We start from the raw sequence: 24,066 nt of genomic DNA, 5'->3' as shown, positions 1-24,066 counted from the left end.
AGTGAGGTCTCCCCCTCTTAGGTCACATGACAGGTGTGGTCTTCCCCCTACTTTTGCTCTCTGAGGTAACATTACAGATGTGGTCTCCCCCCTCTCTCTGAGGTACCATTACAGGTGAAGTCTCCCCCTTTTTATCTGAGGTAACCTGACAGGTGAGGTCTCCCTCTCTCTCGGGTAACATGATGGGTGGGGTCTCCCCCTCTCTGAGGTAACATGGCGGTTGAGTTCCCCCCTCTCTCTGAAGTAACATTATAGGTAATGTCTCTCCCTCTCTATCTCTGAGGTAACATGACGGATGAGGTCTCCCCCTCTCTCTGAGGTAACATTACAGGTATGGTCTCCCTCTTTCTGAGGTAACATGATGGGTGGGGTCCCCTCACTCTCTCTGAGGTAACATTACAGGTAAGATCTCCCTCTCTCTGAGGTAACATGACGGGTGAGGTCCCCCTCCCTCTGAGGTAACATGACGGATGAGGTCCCCCACCCTCTCTGAGGTAACTGCAGTAAGGTCCCCCTCTCTCTGAGGTAACATAAATGAGGGAGGTCCGCCGCCTCTCTCTCAGGTAACATGCCGGTTGAGGTCCGCCGCCTCTCTCTGAGGTAACATAACAGTTAAGGTCTCCCTCTCTCTGAGGTAACATGCCGGTTGAGGTCCGCCGCCTCTCTCTGAGGTAACATAACAGTTAAGGTCTCCCTCTCTCTGAGGTAACATGCCGGTTGAGGTCCGCCGTCTCTCTCTGAGGTAACATTACAGGTAAGGTTCCCCCCCCCGTCACAGGTCACCTCGCCCGCTCCGCGCTCTCGAGTCATTCGTAAAACGCACACGCTCCACCCCTCACGCTGTACGCCACGCATATGAGCGGGACTGTGATGATTGACATTCCGGATTGAGCCAATCAGCGTTTGGGGGGGGCGGGAGCGTATATAATCGCTAATCCCGTGGCGAGCTGAGCAGTCGCTGAGTGGTGCGGGCGGTGTGTGGGTGTAGTCCCGAGCGGTCTCGTTATGACAGGAGGGGCGCTTTAGCTGTTTTGGTTACGTATTAGGGGGTCTCTGTGACACTCGGGTCTCTATAGGGGAGCGGGGGGCAGGCAGAGCTCGCTGGGCTGAGGCCGGGGATCGCAGCTCTGTGGATTGTGCCTGGATCTGCTGCCCGATCAGTGTCAGCTGAAAATGCTCTTCTGGCACACACAGCCTGAGCACTACAACCAGCACACGAGCGGAAGCTACCTGCGGTAAGTGCGGGGCCAGGGGAGGGGGTAGAGCCAACTACCTGCGGGGCCCGGGGGCAGCTACATGGGGTGAGTGCTGGGCCCGGGGGCAGCTACATGGGGTGAGTGCGGGGGCAGCTACATGGGGTGAGTGCGGGGGCAGCTACATGGGGTGAGTGCGGGGGCAGCTACATGGGGTGAGTGCGGGGGCAGCTACATGGGGTGAGTGCGGGGCCCGCTACATGGGGTGAGTGCGGGGCCCGCTACATGGGGTGAGTGCGGGGCCCGCTACATGGGGTGAGTGCGGGGCCCGGGGGGCAGCTACATGGGGTGAGTGCGGGGCCCGGGGGCAGCTACATGGGGTGAGTGCGGGGCCCGGGGGGCAGCTACATGGGGTGAGTGCGGGGCCCGGGGGCAGCTACATGGGGTGAGTGCGGGCCCCGGGGGGCAGCTACATGGGGTGAGTGCGGGCCCCGGGGGGCAGCTACATGGGGTGAGTGCGGGGCCCGGGGGGCAGCTACATGGGGTGAGTGCGGGGCCCGGGGGGCAGCTACATGGGGTGAGTGCGGGGCCCGGGGGGCAGCTACATGGGGTGAGTGCGGGGCCCGGGGGGCAGCTACATGGGGTGAGTGCGGGGCCCGGGGGGCAGCTACATGGGGTGAGTGCGGGGCCCGGGGGGCAGCTACATGGGGTGAGTGCGGGGCCCGGGGGGCAGCTACATGGGGTGAGTGCGGGGCCCGGGGGGCAGCTACATGGGGTGAGTGCGGGGCCCGGGGGTAGCTGCCTGTACTGCGGTGTATAGTATCGGGATCTTCAGCTGTAGTTTTGCAGCATCTGGAGGGCTGCAGGTTGGATCAACACCTGTACAAATCTGTTACTTCTCACAGCTGAGTGTCTGTTACAGTTGTACCCAATTTAGACTATGATCTCCAGTAGCAGCCCGAATCCCCTTGTCCTGGTAGCTGCAGGCAAAGGCTATCCCCAGCACATACCCAATATATATCCATCCATGTGATATCCCAGGCTATCCCCGGCACATACCCCATATGTATCCATGTGATATCCCAGGCTATCCCCGGCACATACCCCATATGTATCATGTGATATCCCAGGCTATCCCCGGCACATACCTCATATCTATACATGTGATATCCCAGGCTATCCCTGGCACATACCTCATATGTATCCATGTGATATCCCAGGCTATCCCCGGCACATACCCCATATGTATCATGTGATATCCCAGGCTATCCCCGGCACATACCTCATATCTATACATGTGATATCCCAGGCTGTCCCCAGCACATACCCAATATATATCCATGTGATATCCCAGGCTATCCCCGGCACATACCCCATATGTATCCATGTGATATCCCAGGCTATCCCCGGCACATACCCCATATGTATCCATGTGATATCCCAGGCTATCCCCGGCACATACCCCATATGTATCCATGTGATATCCCAGGCTATCCCCGGCACATACCCCATATGTATCCATGTGATATCCCAGGCTATCCCCGGCACATACCCCATATGTATCCATGTGATATCCCAGGCTATCCCCGGCACATACCCCATATGTATCCATGTGATATCCCAGGCTATCCCCGGCACATACCCCATATGTATCCATGTGATATCCCAGGCTGTCCCCGGCACATACCCCATATGTATCCATGTGATATCCCAGGCTGTCCCCGGCACATACCTCATATGTATCCATGTGATATCCCAGGCTGTCCCCGGCACATACCTCATATGTATCATGTGATATCCCAGGCTATCCCCGGCACATACCTCATATGTATCATGTGATATCCCAGGCTATCCCCGGCACATACCTCATATGTATCATGTGATATCCCAGGCTATCCCCGGCACATACCTCATATGTATCATGTGATATCCCAGGCTATCCCCGGCACATACCTCATATGTATCATGTGATATCCCAGGTTATCCCCGGCACATACCCCATATGTATCCATGTGATATCCCAGGCTATCCCCGGCACATACCCAATATATATCCATGTGATATCCCAGGCTATCCCCGGCACATACCCCATATCTATACATGTGATATCCCAGGCTATCCCCGGCACATACCCCATATCTATACATGTGATATCCCAGGCTATCCCCAGCACATACCCAATATGTACCCCTTAATTCCCTGGTTGAACTTGAACTTGATGGACATATGTCTTTTTTTCGACCGTACTAACTATGTAACTATGTATCCATGTGATATCCCAGGCTATCCCCGGCACATACCCCATATCTATACATGTGATATCCCAGGCTATCCCCAGCACATACCCCATATGTATCGGTGTGATATCCCAGGCTGTCCCCAGCACATACCCCATATGTATCCATGTGATATCCCAGGCTATCCCCGGCACATACCCCATATGTATCCGTGTGATATCCCAGGCTGTCCCCGGCACATACCCCATATGTATCGGTGTGATATCCCAGGCTATCCCCAGCACATACCCCATATGTATCATGTGATATCCCAGGCTATCCCCAGCACATACCCCATATGTATCCATGTGACATCCCAGGCTATCCCCAGCACATACCCCATATGTATCCATGTGATATCCCAGGCTATCCCCAGCACATACCCCATATGTATCCATGTGATATCCCAGGCTATCCCCAGCACATACCCCATATGTATCATGTGATATCCCAGGCTATCCCCAGCACATACCCCATATGTATCATGTGATATCCCAGGCTGTCCCCGGCACATACCCAATATATATCCATGTGATATCCCAGGCTATCCCCAGCACATACCCCATATGTTTCCGTGTGATATCCCAGGCTGTCCCCGGCACATACCCCATATGTATCCGTGTGATATCCCAGGCTATCCCCAGCACATACCCCATATCTATACATGTGATATCCCAGGCTATCCCCGGCACATACCCCATATGTATCCGTGTGATATCCCAGGCTGTCCCCGGCACATACCCCATATGTATCCGTGTGATATCCCAGGCTGTCCCCGGCACATACCCCATATCTATACATGTGATATCCCAGGCTATCCCCAGCACATACCCCATATGTTTCATGTGATATCCCAGGCTGTCCCCGGCACATACCCCATATGTATCCGTGTGATATCCCAGGCTATCCCCAGCACATACCTCATATGTATCATGTGATATCCCAGGCTATCCCCAGCACATACCCCATATGTATACATGTGATATCCCAGGCTATCCCCAGCACATACCTCATATGTATCATGTGATATCCCAGGCTATCCCCAGCACATACCCCATATGTATCCGTGTGATATCCCAGGCTATCCCCAGCACATACCTCATATGTATCATGTGATATCCCAGGCTATCCCCAGCACATACCCCATATGTATCCATGTGATATCCCAGGCTATCCCCGGCACATACCCCATATGTATCATGTGATATCCCAGGCTGTCCCCAGCACATACCCAATATATATCCGTGTGATATCCCAGGCTATCCCCAGCACATACCCCATATGTATCCGTGTGATATCCCAGGCTGTCCCCGGCACATACCCCATATGTATCCGTGTGATATCCCAGGCTGTCCCCGGCACATACCCCATATGTATCCGTGTGATATCCCAGGCTATCCCCGGCACATACCCCATATGTATCCGTGTGATATCCCAGGCTATCCCCGGCACATACCTCATATGTATCATGTGATATCCCAGGCTATCCCCAGCACATACCCCATATGTATCAGTGTGATATTCCAGGCTATCCCCAGCACATACCCCATATGTATCCGTGTGATATCCCAGGCTATGCCCAGAGGGTCTTCTGAGTATGAAAAAGTGAATTTGTTTACATTTGCAAAACTTTTTATTTAGTGATCATTGTCTATTTACATAGTTATCAAGGGCCCTTGTTGCGGTCTCGTCCCACAATTTTGGATCAAGTGTCCATACGCTGTGCAAACTCAGCAGTGACCCCTGGGGGCCCGGGGTGTTGGCTCTGAAGCTTCGCTCTTCTTTATTAGGCTCCGGCTTAGCAATCACCTGGGTGACTCCTGTTCTTACTATCAGGCTGGGTTTCCCCATGGCACTACCGGCCCATCCGCTGTAATGGGGCCATAAATAAAGTCCCCTTTATAGAAGTGATGAAGTCCTGTACCCAGCTGCTCAGATAAGTGCAGGGGCCCAATATGTGGAGTTCACAGGTACAGGATCTGCTGCTGCTATCAGTGCTGTGTTTTGCTACCAGGATGCCTCGAGCTATTGCAAGACTACAACTCTCAGCATGCCTGAATAGCCTTTAGAGTTGTAGGTAGTTTTGCAACAGCTGGAGGCACCATGGTGTTGAAACACTTTATTATAAGGAACAGTTCACAATCAGAAGACTTGTAGCAATTTAAAACTTTCATTTATCTGAATAGGACTTGCAGAAGCTGTAGAGAAAAAAAAAATTACCAGACAGTGTGTGAATTCACCCTTACGGGTTAGCAGGACCTGAAATACTCGCCCCTCCAGGTAGTTTCAGCTCAGCAATTGAGGTCGCTAGGGCTGGTCCAGCACTGTATCTCCTGGATTCAAGAGTGGTGCTGGGTCATGTGACCCCCTTATCTCACAGGCCACAAAGCGTCTTGTGACCCCATCTTATCTCTCGGCCCGGGTTAGCATATGTGACTGCAGACAGCTGGATCTTCTGTCTCATAATCTATATGTATATTCTGTTCTTATTGTCTCCTTTGGTTTGCTCAGTGTTCAGTTCCTTGGAGTCCAGCTCCTGGGATTATGGATCTCTGGTTAGGATTAAAGTCCCATTGATCTATCCATCTGATATACATATTGGTGACTGCCAAAAGGGGCTGCTCCCTATAGACAGAGCATGGACTGTCTGGTGTAGAGACTGCTCCCTATAGACAGAGCATGGACTGTCTGGTGTAGGGACTGCTCCCTATAGACAGAGCAGGAACTGTCCGTTGTAGGGACTGCTCCCTATAGACAGAGCAAGGACTGTCTGGTGTAGGGACTGCTCCCTATAGACAGAGCAGGGACTGTCTGGTGTTGACTGCTCCCTATAGACAGAGCAGAGACTGTCCGGTGTAGGGACTGCTCCCTATAGACAGAGCAGGGACTGTCCGGTGTAGGGACTGCTCCCTATAGACAGAGCAGGGACTGTCTGGTGTAGGGACTGCTCCCTATAGACAGAGCAGGGACTGTTTGGTGTAGGGACTGCTCCCTATAGACAGAGCAGGGACTGTCTGGTGTTGACTGCTCCCTATAGACAGAGCAGAGACTGTCCGGTGTAGGGACTGCTCCCTATAGACAGAGCAGAGACTGTCCGGTGTAGGGACTGCTCCCTATAGACAGAGCAGGGACTGTCTGGTGTAGGGACTGCTCCCTATAGACAGAGCAGGGACTGTTTGGTGTAGGGACTGCTCCCTATAGACAGAGCAGGGACTGTTTGGTGTAGGGACTGCTCCCTATAGACAGAGCAGGGACTGTTTGGTGTAGGGACTGCTCCCTATAGACAGAGCAGGGACTGTCTGGTGTAGGGACTGCTCCCTATAGACAGAGCAGGGACTGTCTGGTGTTGACTGCTCCCTATAGACAGAGCAGGGACTGTCTGGTGTAGGGACTGCCCCCTATAGACAGAGCAGGGACTGTCCGGTGTAGGGACTGCCCCCTATAGACAGAGCAGGGACTGTCCGGTGTAGGGACTGCCCCCTATAGACTGAACAGGGACTGTCCAGTGTAAGGACTGCTCCCTATAGATGCAGTACCTCTTATTCCATGTATTGTCAGCTCAGGGCATTTCTTCAAGTCTCTAGAATAAATCCTGTTGATTGTGTTCTTTCTTGTCCATGGCAGCTGTATTATGGGAATAGGGGCCCTGACCTCCTTATACAAATAGATAGGACCCGGGGTTATCAGGAGAGTTGGATTCTCTGGGGTCCATAGGGTGGATTTGTAAGGCAAACATGGAGTCTAGAGCGGTGAACATTGCTCTCCAGGGTCCTGCAGCAGCAGGTGACTTGGGGTGACTGCTGCGCTGACTACAAGATTGAATTTCCCGAAAGAACATAAATCTATCCAGGTGACGTTAGAGCTGCCAGGTTTACACTCAAGACTCTGGGACAGAATCTGTTTTAGTTATGTTACATTGTTGCAGACTGATACTTTGTTACATTGTCCTTGCTGTGTTTACTTATCGCCTGTATAGGGATTTGTGTGTAGTAAATCTGTAATGACCGTGAACTTTCTGTGTAATGTCGGATTGGCGCCGGCCCTTTAAGCTGCACTCGAGGATTTCCTGTGGACGTGATTCTTTGTGCGATTAGATATATCTGTTTCATTGCTGCATCTTTGATTTGTCTTATAAATTCTCAATGTTCTGCTGATTGTAGCAGTGGGTACAGTCACATGTGGCCCCTAATTGAGCCGTCTGCTTTATTCTATATACCGTGACTCTATATCAAGGGTGTCCAATCTGCTGCTGTCCAGTTGTTGCTGAACTACAACTCCCAGCATGCAGACACAACTATTGGTTCTATACTAAGGCTCTACGTCATAGATGTCCAACCTGCGGCCCTCCAGCTGTTTAAGAAAACTACAACTCCCAGCATGCTCTGGCAGCTATTGGCCCACAGCTCTAGATCTGTGATAGCTGGGTAATTAAATGTTTGTGGTGGGCGTCGATAGCATTCTTTGGTATGCAAGGGGTTAATAATCTGCCCAGTTATTGTTTCGTTCTATTATGTAATAATCCTTGCATGGGCCCTGTAGATACGTCCTGGGGTTTGACACAATATGGGGTAGATGCGGCTGGAGCCTGACTTTTCCATGTTTATTGCCAGATCTATTTACGTCCTTCATCAGGGCTGAGAAGACGTGCCAGGGCCGTGTGCACTGCCAATGTCTGTGTCCTCATCTGGCATGACCCAAAATGCACGGTGACCTCCCATCACCTCCTGTGTCCCGCCGATGAGATCTGTGTGATAACCGCCCCGTGCCTGTCGCCATGACACCGTGGAACGGTTTTTAGTGTTTGATATGAAAGAAAAAATAGAACATTGTGATAATGAGTGTCTTACAGCGTCAGCTCTGCTGTACAGGAACAGGTCGGGATATCCCTGCAGGATCAGGCTCCGCTCCTGGTTTAGGCCACAGCATGAAGTGGTCTGCGGCCTACACCAGAGGATTGTGGCGCTCGTTGGCCTTTTTTCCCCCGAGTGGGTGTTATAGTGGGCAGTTTGGACAGCCACCCAAACTGTTCACGTTATAATCTGTGAGGAGACTGCGCCATTTGGTCCGTGACAGGAGCCACATATCAGTCTCTGCCTCTGGTGTCAGCTGTAAGGATTATATAGAATTAAGTTTTTAGTGTCACAGACCTTTTTTTGCATATAAAGTGGAGGACATGATAAATACAGGTAGCTCCGGCACTGCCTACTGCCAGGGCGCCAATTACACTTCGGCTTTATTCATACAACGTCCGGAGTATGTACCAGGGAAGCTTCTCATTTTACAGCGACCTATGTGTTAGGTATATTCAGAAAGCCTACCAACGTAATCATGTATAGAATAGATGCAGTATGAACATAGCTTTACGGGTCGTCATCATCCCGCGTTCCAATAAAGAATTGTTTTATTGGAATTTTCGGATACTTCTTCCAACATCTGCTGGGAAAGAGAAAACATCAGGGATGTGAGTGGCGATGCCAGTGTGTGGGGTGAAAACCTTGAGCTTCATCCAGCTATGTAGTGAGATGGGTGCGCTCACACAGGGCGCAAGTAGTGGACATTTCTCATGATTTGGTTTCGTGTCCTGATCCTCAAACCTTCTGAACCTCCAGAAGAGCTCAAATATATTACTGCAATGTTTCACAACTAGAATGCCTCTAGGTGTTGCAAAACTACAACTTCCATATGTTTGGACAGTTTTAGGCTGTCCGGGCATACTGGAAGTTGTAGTTTTGCAACAGCTGGGGACACCCTGTTTGGGCAACATTGAATTACTGAATATTTCTCTAAAAAGAGGAAACAATTGTAACACGGTCTCCACCATTCTTTAAGAAGGTTCTCCTTCACCTTCTGGCAGCGGTTTCAGCGTGTGTTATATGTTTTGTTTAATAGCTCATTATGCCTGTATTTATCAAGAGCTTTAGGGACTGTGAAATATAGGCAAATATGTTTTTAACAACCAAATTTGACTCCCAGTTGATGGCTGCGGAAATAGTAGAGCTTTGCACAAGCTGCATGGTAGAGGCCTGCATTGGGATTGGGATCCCGTGGGACCCAAGCCAAAATGTGCGGGCGGTCAGGAGGCTGCTGCGGGCGGCCACGGGCTGGTCAGGTACTATGCCTGTGGGTCCCACAAAACCTGCAAAATTCCGCACCAGCCTCCATATAACTCTAAATGAGAGTGACTGACTGTCTCACACTCACTATTTCAGAAAATAGTAGCCATCACAACACGGCTGTGTTTGCAAAATTCATATATATATATATAATTATACATACACACAAACACTGCTCAAAAAAAATAAAGGGAATACTTAAACAACACAATGTAACTCCAAGTTAATGACACTTCTGTGAAATCCCACTGTCCACTCAGGAAGAACACTGATTGACAATCAATTTCACATGGAACAGACAACAGGTGGAAATTATAGGCAATTAGCAAGACTCCCCAATAATGGAGTGGTTTTGCAGGTGGTGCCACCGACCACTTCTCATTTCCTATGCTTCCTGGCTGATGTTTTGGTCACTTTTGAATGCTGGCGGTGCTTTCACTCTAGTGGTAGCATGAGGCGGCGTCTACAATCCACACAAGTGGCTCAGGTAGTGCAGCTCATCCAGGATGGCACATCAATGCGAGCTGTGGCAAGAAGGTTTGCTGTGTCTGTCAGCGTAGTGTCCAGAGCATGGAGGCGCTACCAGGAGACAGGCCAGTACATCAGGAGACGTGGAGGAGGCCGTAGGAGGGCAATAACAAGCAGCAGGACCGCTACCTCCGCCTTTGTGCAAGGAGGAGAACTGCCAAAGAACTGCCCTGCAAAATGACCTCAGCAGGCCACAAATGTGCATGTGTCCACTCAACGGTCAGAAACAGACTCCATGATGGTGGAATAAGGGCCCGGCATCCACAGGTGGGGCTTGTGCTTACAGCCCAAGACCGTGCAGGATGTTTGGCTTTTGCCAGAGAGCACCAAGATTGGCAAATTCGCCACTGGTGCCTTGTGCTCTTCACAGATGAAAGCAGGTTCACACTGAGCACATGTGACAGACGTGACAGAGTCTGGAGACGCTGTGGAGAACGTTCTGCTGCCTGCAACATCCTCCAGCATGATCGGTTTGGCGGTGGGTCAGTAATGGTGTGAGGTAGCATTTCTTTGGAGGGCCGCACAGCCCTCCATGTGCTTGCCAGAGGTAGCCTGACTGCCATTAGGTACCGAGATGAGATCCTCAGTGTGAGACCATATGCTGGTGCGGTTGGCTCTGGGTTCCTCCTAATACAAGACAATGCTAGACCTCATGTGGCTGGAGTGTGTCAGCAGTTCCTACAAGAGGAAGGCATTGATGCTATGGACTGGCCGCCCATTCCCCAGACCTGAATCCGATTGAGCACATCTGGGACGTCTCGCTCCAACCACCACAGACTGTCCAGGAGTTGGCCGATGCTTTAGTCCAGTTCTGGGAGGACATCCCTCAGGAGACCATCCTCCACCTCATCAGGAGCATGCCCAGGCGTTGTAGCGAGGTCATACGGGCACATGGAGGCCACACACACTACTGAGCCTCATTGGGACTTGTTTTAAGGACATTACATGAAGTTGGATCAGCCTGTAGTGGGGTTTTCCACTGTGATTTTGAGTGTGACTCCATATCCAGACCTCCATGGGTGGATACATTTGATTTCCATTGATAATTTTTGTGTCATTTAGTTTTCAGCGCATTCAACTATGTAAAGACGAAAGTATTTCATACGATTGGTTCATTCAGATCTAGGATGTGTTATCTTAAGTGTTTTTTGCAGTGTGTGTGTGTATGTGTATATATGTATATGTATATGTATATATATATAGTACAGACCAAAAGTTTGGACACCTTCTCATTCAGAGTTTTCATTATTTTCATGACTATGAAAATTGTAGATTCACACTGAAGGCATCAAAACTATGAATTCACACATGTGGAATCATAGACATAACAAAAAAGTGTGAAAATATGTCATATTCTAGGTTCTTCCTTTTGCTTTGATTACTGCTTTGCTTGGCATTCTTTTGATGAGCTGTAGTCACCTGAAATGGTCTCCAACAGTCTTGAAGGAGTTCCCAGAGATGCTTAACACTTGTTGCCCTTTTTGCCTTCACTCTGCGGTCCAGCTCACCCCAAACCATCTGGATTGGGTTCAGGTCCGGTGACTGTGGAGGCCAGGTCATCTGGCGCAGCACCCATCACTCTCCTTCTTGGTCAAATAGCCCTTACACAGCCTAGAGGTGTTTGGGGTCATTGTCCTGTTGAAAAATAAATGATGGTCCAACTAAACGCAATGGATCGGAACCGGATGGACTAGCATGCCGCTGCAAGATGCTGTGGTAGCCATGCTTGTTCAGTATGCCTTCAATTTTCAATAAATCCCCAACAGTGTCACCAGCAAAGCACCCCCACACCATCACACCACCTCCTCCCCCACACCATCACACCACCTCCTCCCCCACACCATCACACCACCTCCTCCCCCACACCATCACACCTCCTCCCCCATACCATCCCACCTCCTCCCCCATACCATCCCACCTCCTCCCCCATACCATCCCACCTCCTCCCCCACACCATCACACCTCCTCCCCCACACCATCACACCTCCTCCCCCACACCATCACACCTCCTCCCCCACACCATCACACCTGTGAAGTGAAAACCATTTCAGGTGACTACCTCTTGAATCTCAACAAGAGAATGCCAAGAGTGTGCAAAGCAGTAATCAAAGCAAAAGGAAGAACCTAGAATGACAGATTTTCAGTTGTTTCACACTTATTGTTATGTATATAATTCCACATGTGGTAATTCATAGTTTTGATGCCTTCAGTGAGAATCTACAATATTCATAGTCATGAATATAAAGAAAACTCTTAATGAGAAGGTGTCCAAACTTTTGGTCTGTACTGTGTATGTATGTATATTATAATTAACTTTTTTTTTTTTTTTTTTTTTACTATGAAATTAAACATTTAATTCTCTGAAGCAGTGTTTCCCAGTGCCTTCAGCTGATTCAAATCTACAACTCTCAGCATAACCAATCAGCCACTGGCTGTCTGAGCATGCTGAGAGTTGTAGTTTTGCATCAGCTGGTGTCACACTACTGCTTTGAAGGCTACAATTCCTTTACTGTTGCGCTTCCCTTTTATCAAAGCATGTTTTAAATTTTGGGTCTCAAACAAGGTCTCTGGGTTCACGTGCTGGCGTCGGGGAGCGCACGCCCTGCTGCATAAATCAATTTTAAGATCTTGCTTGAACTGGATCGATCCTGAGCAGAGCAGCCACGATTTGTTGGGCAGCCAACATCAATCTTCACGATGTTCTGGATTATACAAGTTATGCGGAAAGTCAACTTTCTGCTAGTGGTGCAAACCTGGGGGTGGGGGGGTGGGAAGAGGGATAGAAAAAAAAAAAAACATAAAGCCGGGATTTGATGAAGTCTGGATCCAGCAGGGAGATTAACGCTGTGAATGTTCCTTGTAACGTCCGATCTGCATAATAAAGTGGATTAAGTCTTTTGCCATGAGGCGTCCTGCTGAGTAAGGTCCCGACTCTACAGAGCAGCAAAATGAAAATTTGGGGAATTTGGGCCGAGCGGTGACGTCCTTAGATCCGCACGTGTCTAGGTTTATAGGCGTTTTAGCTCAGAGAACCACAAATTTATTTATTTTAATATCATTTTTGCGCCACGTAAATTGGAATTCTGACCCTGTTCAAGCTATTATTTCCGCACGGTGCTGAGAGATGTTAAAGCGGGTTTGGCTCTTACTAAAACATTCAGGTCAGAGTAATGTATGAGATATATATTGTAAGATCCATGCCCCAGGATCTGACGCCGCTCTTTTCCTCATTCTAGTGACGTCCTCACTTTGCCAATTTTTAAGCAAGAGGAACATCATCACCTCTCCCCTGATACGGATGCAAAGCTGCCCCCCTTCCAGTATGTCCTATGCACCGCTACCTCCCCTGCCATTAAACTGCATGAAGAGACCCTGACATATCTCAACCAAGGTAAGAACCCGGAGCTTCCCCTCCCTCCTGCCCTGTAAGTGCATGTAATAAAAGAACCTTATTGACCTCGTATCATGAATTGTCATCTTTTGTCTATGAATTTAACATTTTTTTTCTTACGCATCTGCAGGATTTAGGCCTTTTTTTTCGCAGGAATTGTTGAAGGACATGCACACCCCCTAATTGGGAAGAGGAGCCAACCCTCCAACACTGATTTCCAAGCTTTCCCCCTTAGTGTGGCGGTGCTGTTATTGCAGGGATCTGTTCGTTCCATTGGGGGGGGGGGGGGGGGCAGACTCATTTACTTTTGTCAAATCATCTCCAACCTGTGGCCCTCCAGCTGTTGCAAAACTACACACCTTTCACAATCGCTGGGACTTCAGACAATGCAGCAAAGGAACTGTTAGTCTATGATTTGGGTACAATACCCCTTGTCGTCTCTGTTTGCATACAATACTCTGGAGCTAAAAATCCAAGTTTTCGAAAGGTACTTCAACCACGGTAGCTGTCAAGCCACCCCCCCCCCCCTCCATTTCCCCCTCTAGTTTTGTTAATTTACTTCCATCTAAGGTGGACTATAGGCATTATAGATCCTCCGGTGTGTTTGATGGTACTGACATAGTAGGGACCTGATTCCTTTCTCAGCAATCATTGCATAACACCAATGGCTTCCAATGTCTATACAGCTCAATAGTCCCCCAGTCATTGGCCCAGTGCAGTCATGTGATCTATAGGTAATAGATTGGACCAGCCATGGTCGCCATGAGTTTTTATGTGCTCATATTTATTTTAACTTTTGTGAAGTTTCTAATAATATTCACAACTTTTTATTCCGACTGTTTCATCTGATTGTATAGCACAACTTTAGGGCTATAATATTGGCCAGGCCCTGCCCTGAGATCCCTCCATGTAACCTTCCCATAACATAGGAGAGGTGCTGCTCATTGTATATTAGTTATGCGCCTGGGCTTCCCTGTCCCTCCATTTCCATGCAGTTAAGGAGTTATATTGGTAGACTTTGGATGACCGCTCCCCCGTCCCTTTCAAGCTCCTCTTCTGTCTAACGCTCCATTGTCACGAAGCGGCAAAGCTGATCTGTAAAGCCACAAGTAAACTTTACTCAATGTACCGCATTATCCTCCAGTTATTGGAAGTCGACAAAGATTAAATCTTCATGGTTTACCTGCTATGTTGATTTTGGCCACTAGTTGAAATGTAAGAAGTAACAGAACTTGATACAGTTAAAACTCTTTCCAAAGTTTCGAGTCTCACCGTCCTGTTACATAGTATCCATTCTTGTGTGACAGCTGCGCTGATGTTCAGGGTCAAAAGTGACAAAATAAAAGCACATTCACTTGTCATCGATGACTCCCAAGTTGTAGAGATATCATAGTTATAGCCTAAAATGCAGGTGTATTGGTGAAGATGACTGACAGAATACCTCAGACCTCCATTATGAAGCTTCTCCTAGGCTGGCTGCCATCTTGCATGCATGGGCGGAGTGTCACACCATCTTTGTTCTCTTCCATCTTGTTGAGCTTGCTGAATGGAGACTGAACCCCATGGGTGTTTAGTGGTGCAGAATATACTGTGCGCCCACAGCTTGGAAGTGGAGTCTGTACCCATGGGACATCCAGGATAGTAGTTGTCAGGGAGTGTAAACTATGTAATCATTTTACCTATAGTGTGCATATGACCTATGGCTACTTGTAGGAGTATAAGAGAGTACTTTGAGATGAAACAGATATGTATGAGTTGGTGATAAGGTGAAGAGAACTTGTTGCTTCCTGCACCGAGAGCTCTCCACCTTAAAAGATTTATCCAGGAATAGAAAACCAGAGGTGATTTATTACATAACAGTGCCACCCCTGTCCTCAGGTTGTGTGTGGTATTATAGCTTGGCCTCATTTAAGTAATTGTAACTGAGCTGCAATATCACACACAACCTGAGGACAAGTGTGATGCTTTTCTTGGAAGAAATCTGCTCTATTTTTCTAGTCCTTGATAACTTCCCTTTTAAAGTACAACTCCAGTGATGGTGAAACTTGCATGGGGTTTCTGAACGTGCAAGTCTCAAGTCATCACTGAAGTTGCACTTTAAAGGGCTACTCCGCCCCTAGACACCTTATCCCCTGACTCTCGATACAGGGACCGGAGTACAGTGACGTCATGGCCCCACCCATTTGTGACATCACCCCCCGCCCCCTCAATGCAAGCCTATGGGAGGGTGCGTGATGGCCACCAAGCCCCCACCCATAGGCTTGGATTGAGCGTGACATCACAAGGGGGCAGAACTGTGACGTCACGGTACTCCGGCCCCAGTATCGTGAGTCATCAGACACGGAGTGATCCTCGCTCGGTGCAGCTCATGACAAGTGGGTGCTGCAGAAGAGATTGCGGGGGTTCCCAGCAGCAGACCCCCCGCAATCAGACATCTTATCCCTTGGATAGGGGATAAGATGTCTAGGGGTGGAGTACCCCTTTAACACCAAGCCGTCATATCTAGGATTTGTGGATGCACCAGGCCTGTCAGTCACCAGTATCATTCCCCAGCAATGACTGTCTCAATGGGGTCATGAAGCCTTTGACTTTCCATTGGCCTGTGGAGCTATAACATATGAGTTGTAGCTCCAGAACTGGTGGCGAGCCACAGGCAGGCACCTGGTATCGAGAATGGCAAAGCTTTTACCCACAATTGGATCCGCTATACGATTATCTAAAACTGAGTTTCTTCAGGGTTTTAAGTAACATTTGTAATTTTTCCGATATAATTCGTCATGTCAGAATACGGCTGGCGTGGAAAATAAAATCAAAAAGAGAGAATCTGAAATAAGCTAATTTGTTGTCATGTGCAGTGGCCGGTGTGATGCTGATGAGGGGACTATGCCCTGCATGTTCTGCCCTTCACTGGGCTCTGAAGAAACTGGCCTGTGGCCCTTCCCGGGGTATCAGACTTCCAGAGACATTGTATAAGATCAGTCATTTCTGGGGACCCGGTGCATTGTATATGACCTGACCCCGTCTCTCCGCAGGACCGCTCGCCGTCGTCCGCTCTTTATGATTTTTGTGTAGTTGTCTTTCCATATCTGAGGGAGTGTTTTGTTTTCCCAGTTCTGACCTGTTTTCTTTCACCTGTTTCCCTGTGGAGAAAAGCTTGTACTTGAGAAAGAATTGACCCGCTTGAGTGATACTCAGAAACCCGCACCCTGCTACCATTGTGTAGGTGGGTGGGTAGAGAAAGTCCTGATGTACAACGTGTGGAGGTGATGCTAAAATTACCCCTTTCTCACAGGTATCTATTTTGCTTTTCTCCCTCTACCTATTTGCATTGAGACATATACCGGAGGAGGGTCCATTCTCATTGACCTGCTCCTAGGGATCCAGAGCTTATAGGACCCCCCATGAGAATAGATCATGAGTAGAAATCAGTAACTCTTTATTATTTTTCTTTAATGTTTTGCATGTTGGTTTGATCAGAGAATCATGAGTGCGGTGTGCGTGTGTGACATGATTGGGTGAGCGGGATGTTTGAGACTATTCCAGTCCCTCATAGTCTGGGGGATCTGGTGGGAATGATTGGATTGGACGTATGACTAAATCATGTGACTGGATGTGCCGTGTAATACCTGTCTGTCGTGTAACGTAGTCTTGTTCGATTACATTTCATCCTTCATTTAAATCTGCATTTTATCTGCTCATTCATGGTAATTCTCACCTGAGCTGGACAGACTGGTTGCTATGCATCTGCTGCCGGATGTTACTGGTTGTTACATTGTATCCCCAGCGACCAGATTGTCATACAAATTGTATAACTTTTGGTGTAGGCTCAAGAAGAATCTGCTCGCTCACAGGTGTGGTCCTTGGGTTTGCACAGTTGCCTTCTTGGCTCGATGACTGTACTTGGCAGAGGATTTGGCTGCTGATCTGGAAACAAATTAATTACACGGTGCTGGTTTAATTACTAGGCACCAGAAATTTTATAGGCAGCTGTTTTGTCATTGATGGGTGGTATAGCCTGTTACCTGGAACACTCTGATCCCCGGGCTGTTTATTACTTAGTGATCAGGGGTCACACGTGCAGCCTGGCCGGATAGTGCCCCCTATCACTGTCTGATCTGATTAGCACTTTATCGCTCACAATTAAAAAAGGGAAGATAAAACTACTTGGCCGATTGTTTGACTTGGGTTTACCGTTCAGTATGAACCTTGCATGGTATGTCTGGACAAGAAGTTCCACCATCTGTGAACCCCCTAAACATAAGTGCATGCCTCATTTATCATCGGATACTCCAGTGTGGTGCCCAGATGTATGTCAGTCGATGGTTGTCTTGTTTCTTGTCTGATGAATGGAGGACACCTACATGTGTTGACCTGGACTGGTGGGTGTAATGGTCAGCCCGGTGAGGTGGTCTACTTGCTGCTCGTCTGTTTTCTGTATGTTTCGTTCCTCTGTTGCAGTGACTGCTGTGTTGCGTGTCTGCATTGTGCTCTGTGCTGCACACGTTGTGTCCTGTGTATCTGCATATCATTAATATCCATGTTATATTCTCCTTTCCATATGTAGTAGAAGCAGCTGTGTGACTTATTTCAGGGAGTGTGACCTAGCATATCTGTCTAGTAAATCCGTACCTACATTTCTAGTGAAGGCTGAACCAGGTGTTCTCACTTTGTTCCAGGACAGTCGTACGAAATTCGCCTCCTTGACAATAGAAAATTGGGAGAATACCAAGAGCTGAATAGTAAACACATCAAGGTAGGAGACTGAGGGTGATGAGGCGTGTGCTGTTGTTATATGGCTTATTATACGGCTGCTGATCCCTTCAATCTCTATTCTAGAGCATCATACGAGTGGTTTTTCATGACCGGCGGCTGCAGTACACGGAGCATCAGCAGCTAGAAGGCTGGAGATGGAGCCGACCCGGAGATCGTATTCTTGACATAGGTCTGTAATGTTAGAGAACCTTAGCATTAAATCCTTTACTATTAGCTTCACCTGAATTCAATGTTGTTCATAAATGTTTAATGTTCTTTGCACAGATATCCCTCTATCTGTCGGTATATTGGATCCCCGAGCAAGTCCAACACAGCTAAATACTGTGGAGTTCTTGTGGGATCCCTGCAAGCGAACCTCGGCATTCATTCAGGTTTGGTGATTTTGGTGATTACATTGTATTATACTCAAGAGCTGCGCTTACTATTGTTCTGGTGGGGCCACTTTGTACATACATTACTTATCCTGTACTGATCCTGAGTTATATCCTGTATTCTACTCCAGAGCTGTACTTACTATTCTGCTGGTGAGGTCACTGTGTACATACATTACATTACATTACTTATCCTGTACTGATCCTGAGTTATATCCTGTATTATACTCCAGAGCTGTACTCACTATTCTGCTGGTGGGGTCACTATGTACATACATTACTTATCCTGTACTGATCCTGAGTTACATCCTGTATTATACTCCAGAGCTGTACTCACTATTCTGCTGGTGGGGTCACTGTGTATATACATTACATTACTTATCCTGTACTAATCCTGAGTTATATCCTGTATTATACTCCAGAGCTGTACTCACTATTCTGCTGGTGAGGTCACTGTGTACATACATTACATTACTTATCCTGTACTGATCCTGAGTTATATCCTGTATTATACCCCAGAGCTGTACTCACTATTCTGCTGGTGGGGTCACTGTGTATATACATTACATTACTTATCCTGTACTAATCCTGAGTTATATCCTGTATTATACTCCAGAGCTGTACTCACTATTCTGCTGGTGAGGTCACTGTGTACATACATTACTTATCCTGTACTGATCCTGAGTTATATCCTGTATTATACTCCAGAGCTGTACTCACTATTCTGCTGGTGGATTTATATTGGTGGGTGTCTTTCCACAAGCTGGCTCACTGTATCCAGTAACAAACTGTGAATACAGGTCTGTAGCATAATATAAGGGTGTATGTCAAGCTTGGTGCCAAATAATGTATCTACATCTTCCAGATTTATAATGCCTTCTCTAAGTAATTTTAGCGCAGGATAACAGACTTGTTCTTTTACCTATAAAGGTGCACTGTATTAGCACAGAGTTCACACCAAGAAAGCATGGGGGAGAGAAGGGCGTTCCGTTCAGGATTCAGATCGATACGTTCAAACAGAATGAGAATGGAGAATACACGGAACATCTACACTCAGCCAGCTGCCAGATCAAGGTCTTCAAGGTATCTGCTGGGATCCAAAAATAATGTCTAGTGAAATTATGTATAATTTCATTTCACAGTAGCCTTAGTTGTATCATTAGCTGGGAACAGGGCTCCAAGCCATCGGGACTGCTGCCGGTACAGATTGGTAGATCTATCGAAATGCAAATAGAGAGGTATTTGACAGTTAGGTCTAGGGATGCCCCATTGCCTCTTTCCCATCCATCCAGAAAAAATGTTTTATAAGCCTAACAAATTCCCTTTAATACGATCACCAGTTATTTTTTTCCCCTAGAGGTTTCTGAATCTGAGATGTGTATTTTATTTTTATTTTTTTTCTAAAGTGGTATTTCGGTATCAGAAAATAGTGTTTTTTTTATTTTTTATTAAAACAATAAGCCCAAGATACAACTTTCTAATATTGTGTTGTGGCACGTTGTACTGGCTTGTGTAGTCCTCCTAATGTCAGTGTGTGTGTTGTCTCAGCAGCTCCCAGCTCCTCCCTCTCCCATGACAATACATCACACTCTGCTGCTTCTTGCCTGAGCTCCAGCCCCGCCCTCTGAATGATTTTATCACCTCTGACCCATCCCTACAGCTACATCACTATCTCCACATACATATATTTCATTATTGGGGCATTTAGGGTCGAATAAGGTGGTTACAGCATGCTGCCTTGTGCTGCAATGCCACATGCAGAGGATCAGACAGGGAATTAATACAGCAGGTGCTACAACTGCTCTGTGCAATAGTCTGCTGGGAAATTAATGAACTGGCTAAGGGTAAGCAATGTACACTGCTCAAAAAATAAAGGAAACACTAAGATAATACATCCTAGATCTGAATGAATGAGCTAATCTTATGATATAATTTCGTCCTTACATAGTTGAATGCGCTGACAACAAAATCACACAAAAATTATCAATGGAAATCAAATTTATCAACCCATGGAGGTCTGGATATGGAGTCACACTAAAAATCAAAGTGGCTCCAACTTTGATGTAATGTCATTTTAAAACAAGTCCCAATGAGGCTCAGTAGTGTGTGTGGCCTCCACGTGCCCGTATGACCTCCCTACAAGCCTGGGCATGCTCCTGATGAGGTGGAGGATGGTCTCCTGAGGGATGTCCTCCCAAACCGGGACTAAAGCATCTGCCAACTCCTGGACAGTCTGTGGTACAACGTGGCGTTGTTGGATGGAGCGAGACATGATGTCCCAGATGTGCTCAATTGGAATAGTACTGGTGAACAGGTGGGCCAGTCCATAGCATCAATGCAGGAACTGCTGACACACTCCAGACACATGAGGCCTTGCATTGTCTTGCATTAGGAGGAACCCAGGGCCAACCGCACCAGCATATGGTCTCACAAGGGGTCTGAGGATCTTATCTCGGTAGCTAAGGGCAGTCAGGCTACCTCTGGCAAGCACATGGAGGGCTGTGCGGCCCCCAAAGAAATGCCACCCAACACCATTACTGACCCACCACCAGACCGGTCATGCTGGAGGATGTTGCAGGCAGCAGACCGTTCTCCATGGAGTCTCCAGACTCTGTCACATATGCTCAGTGTGAACCTGCTTTTATCTGTGAAGAGCACAGGGCACCAGTGCCGAATTTGCCAATCTTGGTGTTCTCTGGCAAATGCCAAATGTCTCCTGCACGGTGTTGGGCTGTAAGCACAACCCCCACTTGCGGACGTCGGGCCCTCATTCCACCCTCTGTTTCTGCACATTTGTGGCCTGCTGGAGGTCATTTTGCAGGGCTCTGGCAGTTCTCCTCCTGCTCCTCCTTGCACAAAAGTGGAGGTAACGGTCCTGCTGCTGGGTTGTTGCCCTCCTCCACGTCTCCTGATGTACTGTCTCCTGGTAGCGCCTCCATGCTCTGGACACTACGCTGACAGACAGAGCAAACCTTCTTGCCACAGCTCGCATTGATGTGCCATCCTGGATGAGCTGCACTACCTGAGCCTCTTGTGTGGGTTGTAGACTCCGTCTCATGCTACCACTAGAGTGAAAGCACCGCCAGCATTCAAAAGTGACCAAAACATCAGTCAGGAAGCATAGGAACTGAGAAGTGGTCTGTGGTCACCACCTGCAGAATCACTCCTGTTTTGGGGGTGTCTTGCTAATTGCCTATAATTTCCACGTGTTGTCTGTTCCATGTGAAATTGATTGTCAATTAGTGTTCTTCCTGAGTGGACAGTGTGACAAGTCTCATTGACTTGGAGTTACATTGTGTTTGTGTTCCCTTTATTTTTTTTAGTAGTAGTGTATTTTGAGAATTGTACTGAGCAACTGTTCAGCTAGAAAGTAGTTTTTCTGACATGGTGGGGACAAGGCAGACGGGAATGCTTTATGCTTCTGCAGCATTTTTTATTTTTTTACTTTATGTCTTACTACCCTTTAAATACCCATGCACATATTGGAGTAATTCAGATGTCACAGATATTTATTTCTGTAGGGAAAAAAACACTTTCCATGTGTGAACGGACCCTGACTAGGGGTCATCAGCTTCTGTAATTCTATAGGACACATCTGCACACATTCTTGGCTGCAGCGAGTTAAGCGTGTCTGTAAGCGGAGCCTGGAGATGGCGGGGGTGCGTGCTTGTCATAACTCTGCTCCCAGCCTGCAAACAATCTGCCGCTTCTACTCACTGGGAAGCTCTGGTATTGGTCGGCCTCCATGTTTTCCCTTAGATTCAGCCAAATGTTGTTTGAGGTTAAATATTTTAGTAGAAAAAAGAGAACCTCCTAGTAGTGCAAATCATGGGGGAGGGGGGCCGTCCTGCTATATCATCCCCATGTGAGAAGGGCCAACCGCTAAAGACTTATCTAAACTCTGTATTGTCTTCTGTTCTGATCAATTAAACTCTTTTCTGAAAAAATCCATTATGCCTTTGGCTGTCTTGTCATGCTGGGAGTTGTAGTTTTTCAACAGCTGGAGACACCCCTTTTGGAAAACAATGCCGTTATAAAAGATACAGAGCGGAGATGGCACTTGTGACAACCTTATGAGAACATTTAATATTAAAAACAGTTTTCTTTGTGCACCGAGGAATCGGCAACATATGAGGTTTAGATTCTTTATGGATCGAATCTTTAAAATCTTTCTAAAAAAAAAATCTTTTAGACACCTGTGGGGTGTAAATGCTCACTGCACCCCTTATTACATTCCTTGAGGGGTGTAGTTTCCAAAATGGGGTCACATGTGAGTGTTTTTTGTTTTTTTGCGTTTGTCAGAAACTCTGCAACTATCAGCCACCCCTGTGCAAATCACCACTTTTATAATATATATTCTAAATGTATGAAAATATATTTATATATAGTTATATAAAAATCTATAGAGAGCTATATATATATATATATATATATATATATATATATATATATATATATATATATATATATATATATATATATATTCTATAAAAAATCTATATAAATATATTTAAATATAGATCTATAAAATATATAATTCTATTTTTTTCTTTTTCTTTTTTTTTCTTACTTGTAGCCTAAAGGAGCAGACCGGAAGCAGAAGACCGATCGGGAGAAGATTGAGAAACGGACCGCGCCGGAAAGAGAGAAATACCAGCAGTCATACGATACCACCATACTGACAGAGGTGAGACATCGCCAAAATTCTTGCGTTACGTTGTGTCTTATAATAAAGTCCCATTCAGAGCTGCATTCACAGTTCTGCTGAATTTAAGGGGTATTCCAACCTCTTCCTATCCTGCTTGAGGGGGGGACGTGACAATAGGAAAAAACCTATACATGCCTAGCCATTTGCCCCCTGATCTTCTGTTTTGAAATGCTATATTGCTATAATGAAAATAGAGGTGCTTAGCTTACCATGTGGCCAAATAGTGTGTACCATCCCACCACGATAAGGTGACCTCATTGGGATGGACCCTACACTATGGAAGTGCCTCTGAGCAGTCAGTTACCAGGCTTGTAAGGTCTGGGACATCCAGTGCCTTATAAAATGGTTGGAGTGCAGGAACAAACATGAGGTAGCCATTCCCCACCACATGTGCAATACAAAAAAATAAGTTGACCAGCACATGCTGATACATAACTATAGCCTAGCAGCGTGCACCTGTATGCTGGGTCCATGCAATAGTTGTGTTATCAATCAGTTTGTACTGGCCAACTTATCTATATTTATTTATTTGTTTTCTCACTCCAGAAATATTACAGCCTGAGATTCCAATGGCGGACAGAACCGACTGAATAAGTTGATTTTAGGACTGTGCAGACATTAGTCTCCCCATGGACTGCACTTTATTCCGCCAAAAGAAGGACAGAGATCATTCTTTTGGCGAGGAATTTCTGTGCCAGAACGTTCTGACCTTG

General features: G+C 47.3%; 1 protein-coding gene across 1 annotated transcript in view; it reads left to right on the top strand.

Moving 5' to 3' along the window:
* Positions 1-969: 969 nt before the first annotated feature.
* Positions 970-24,066, top strand: part of TFCP2L1 (transcription factor CP2 like 1) — a gene marked incomplete at its 3' end in the record, with an annotated part of 37,880 nt that continues 14,783 nt past the window's right edge. Inside the window, 7 exon segments of the mRNA XM_056534348.1 lie at positions 970-1,235; positions 13,347-13,501; positions 18,178-18,254; positions 18,338-18,443; positions 18,539-18,645; positions 19,576-19,728; positions 23,222-23,332. Coding sequence (XP_056390323.1) covers positions 1,174-1,235; positions 13,347-13,501; positions 18,178-18,254; positions 18,338-18,443; positions 18,539-18,645; positions 19,576-19,728; positions 23,222-23,332 — 771 coding nt within the window.

Source organism: Hyla sarda, chromosome 8 (genome assembly GCF_029499605.1).
Source record: "Hyla sarda isolate aHylSar1 chromosome 8, aHylSar1.hap1, whole genome shotgun sequence".
Lineage (NCBI taxonomy): Eukaryota > Metazoa > Chordata > Amphibia > Anura > Hylidae > Hyla > Hyla sarda.
The sequence above is the reverse complement of the archived record's forward strand: the minus strand, read 5'-3'. Positions and strand labels throughout refer to the sequence as shown.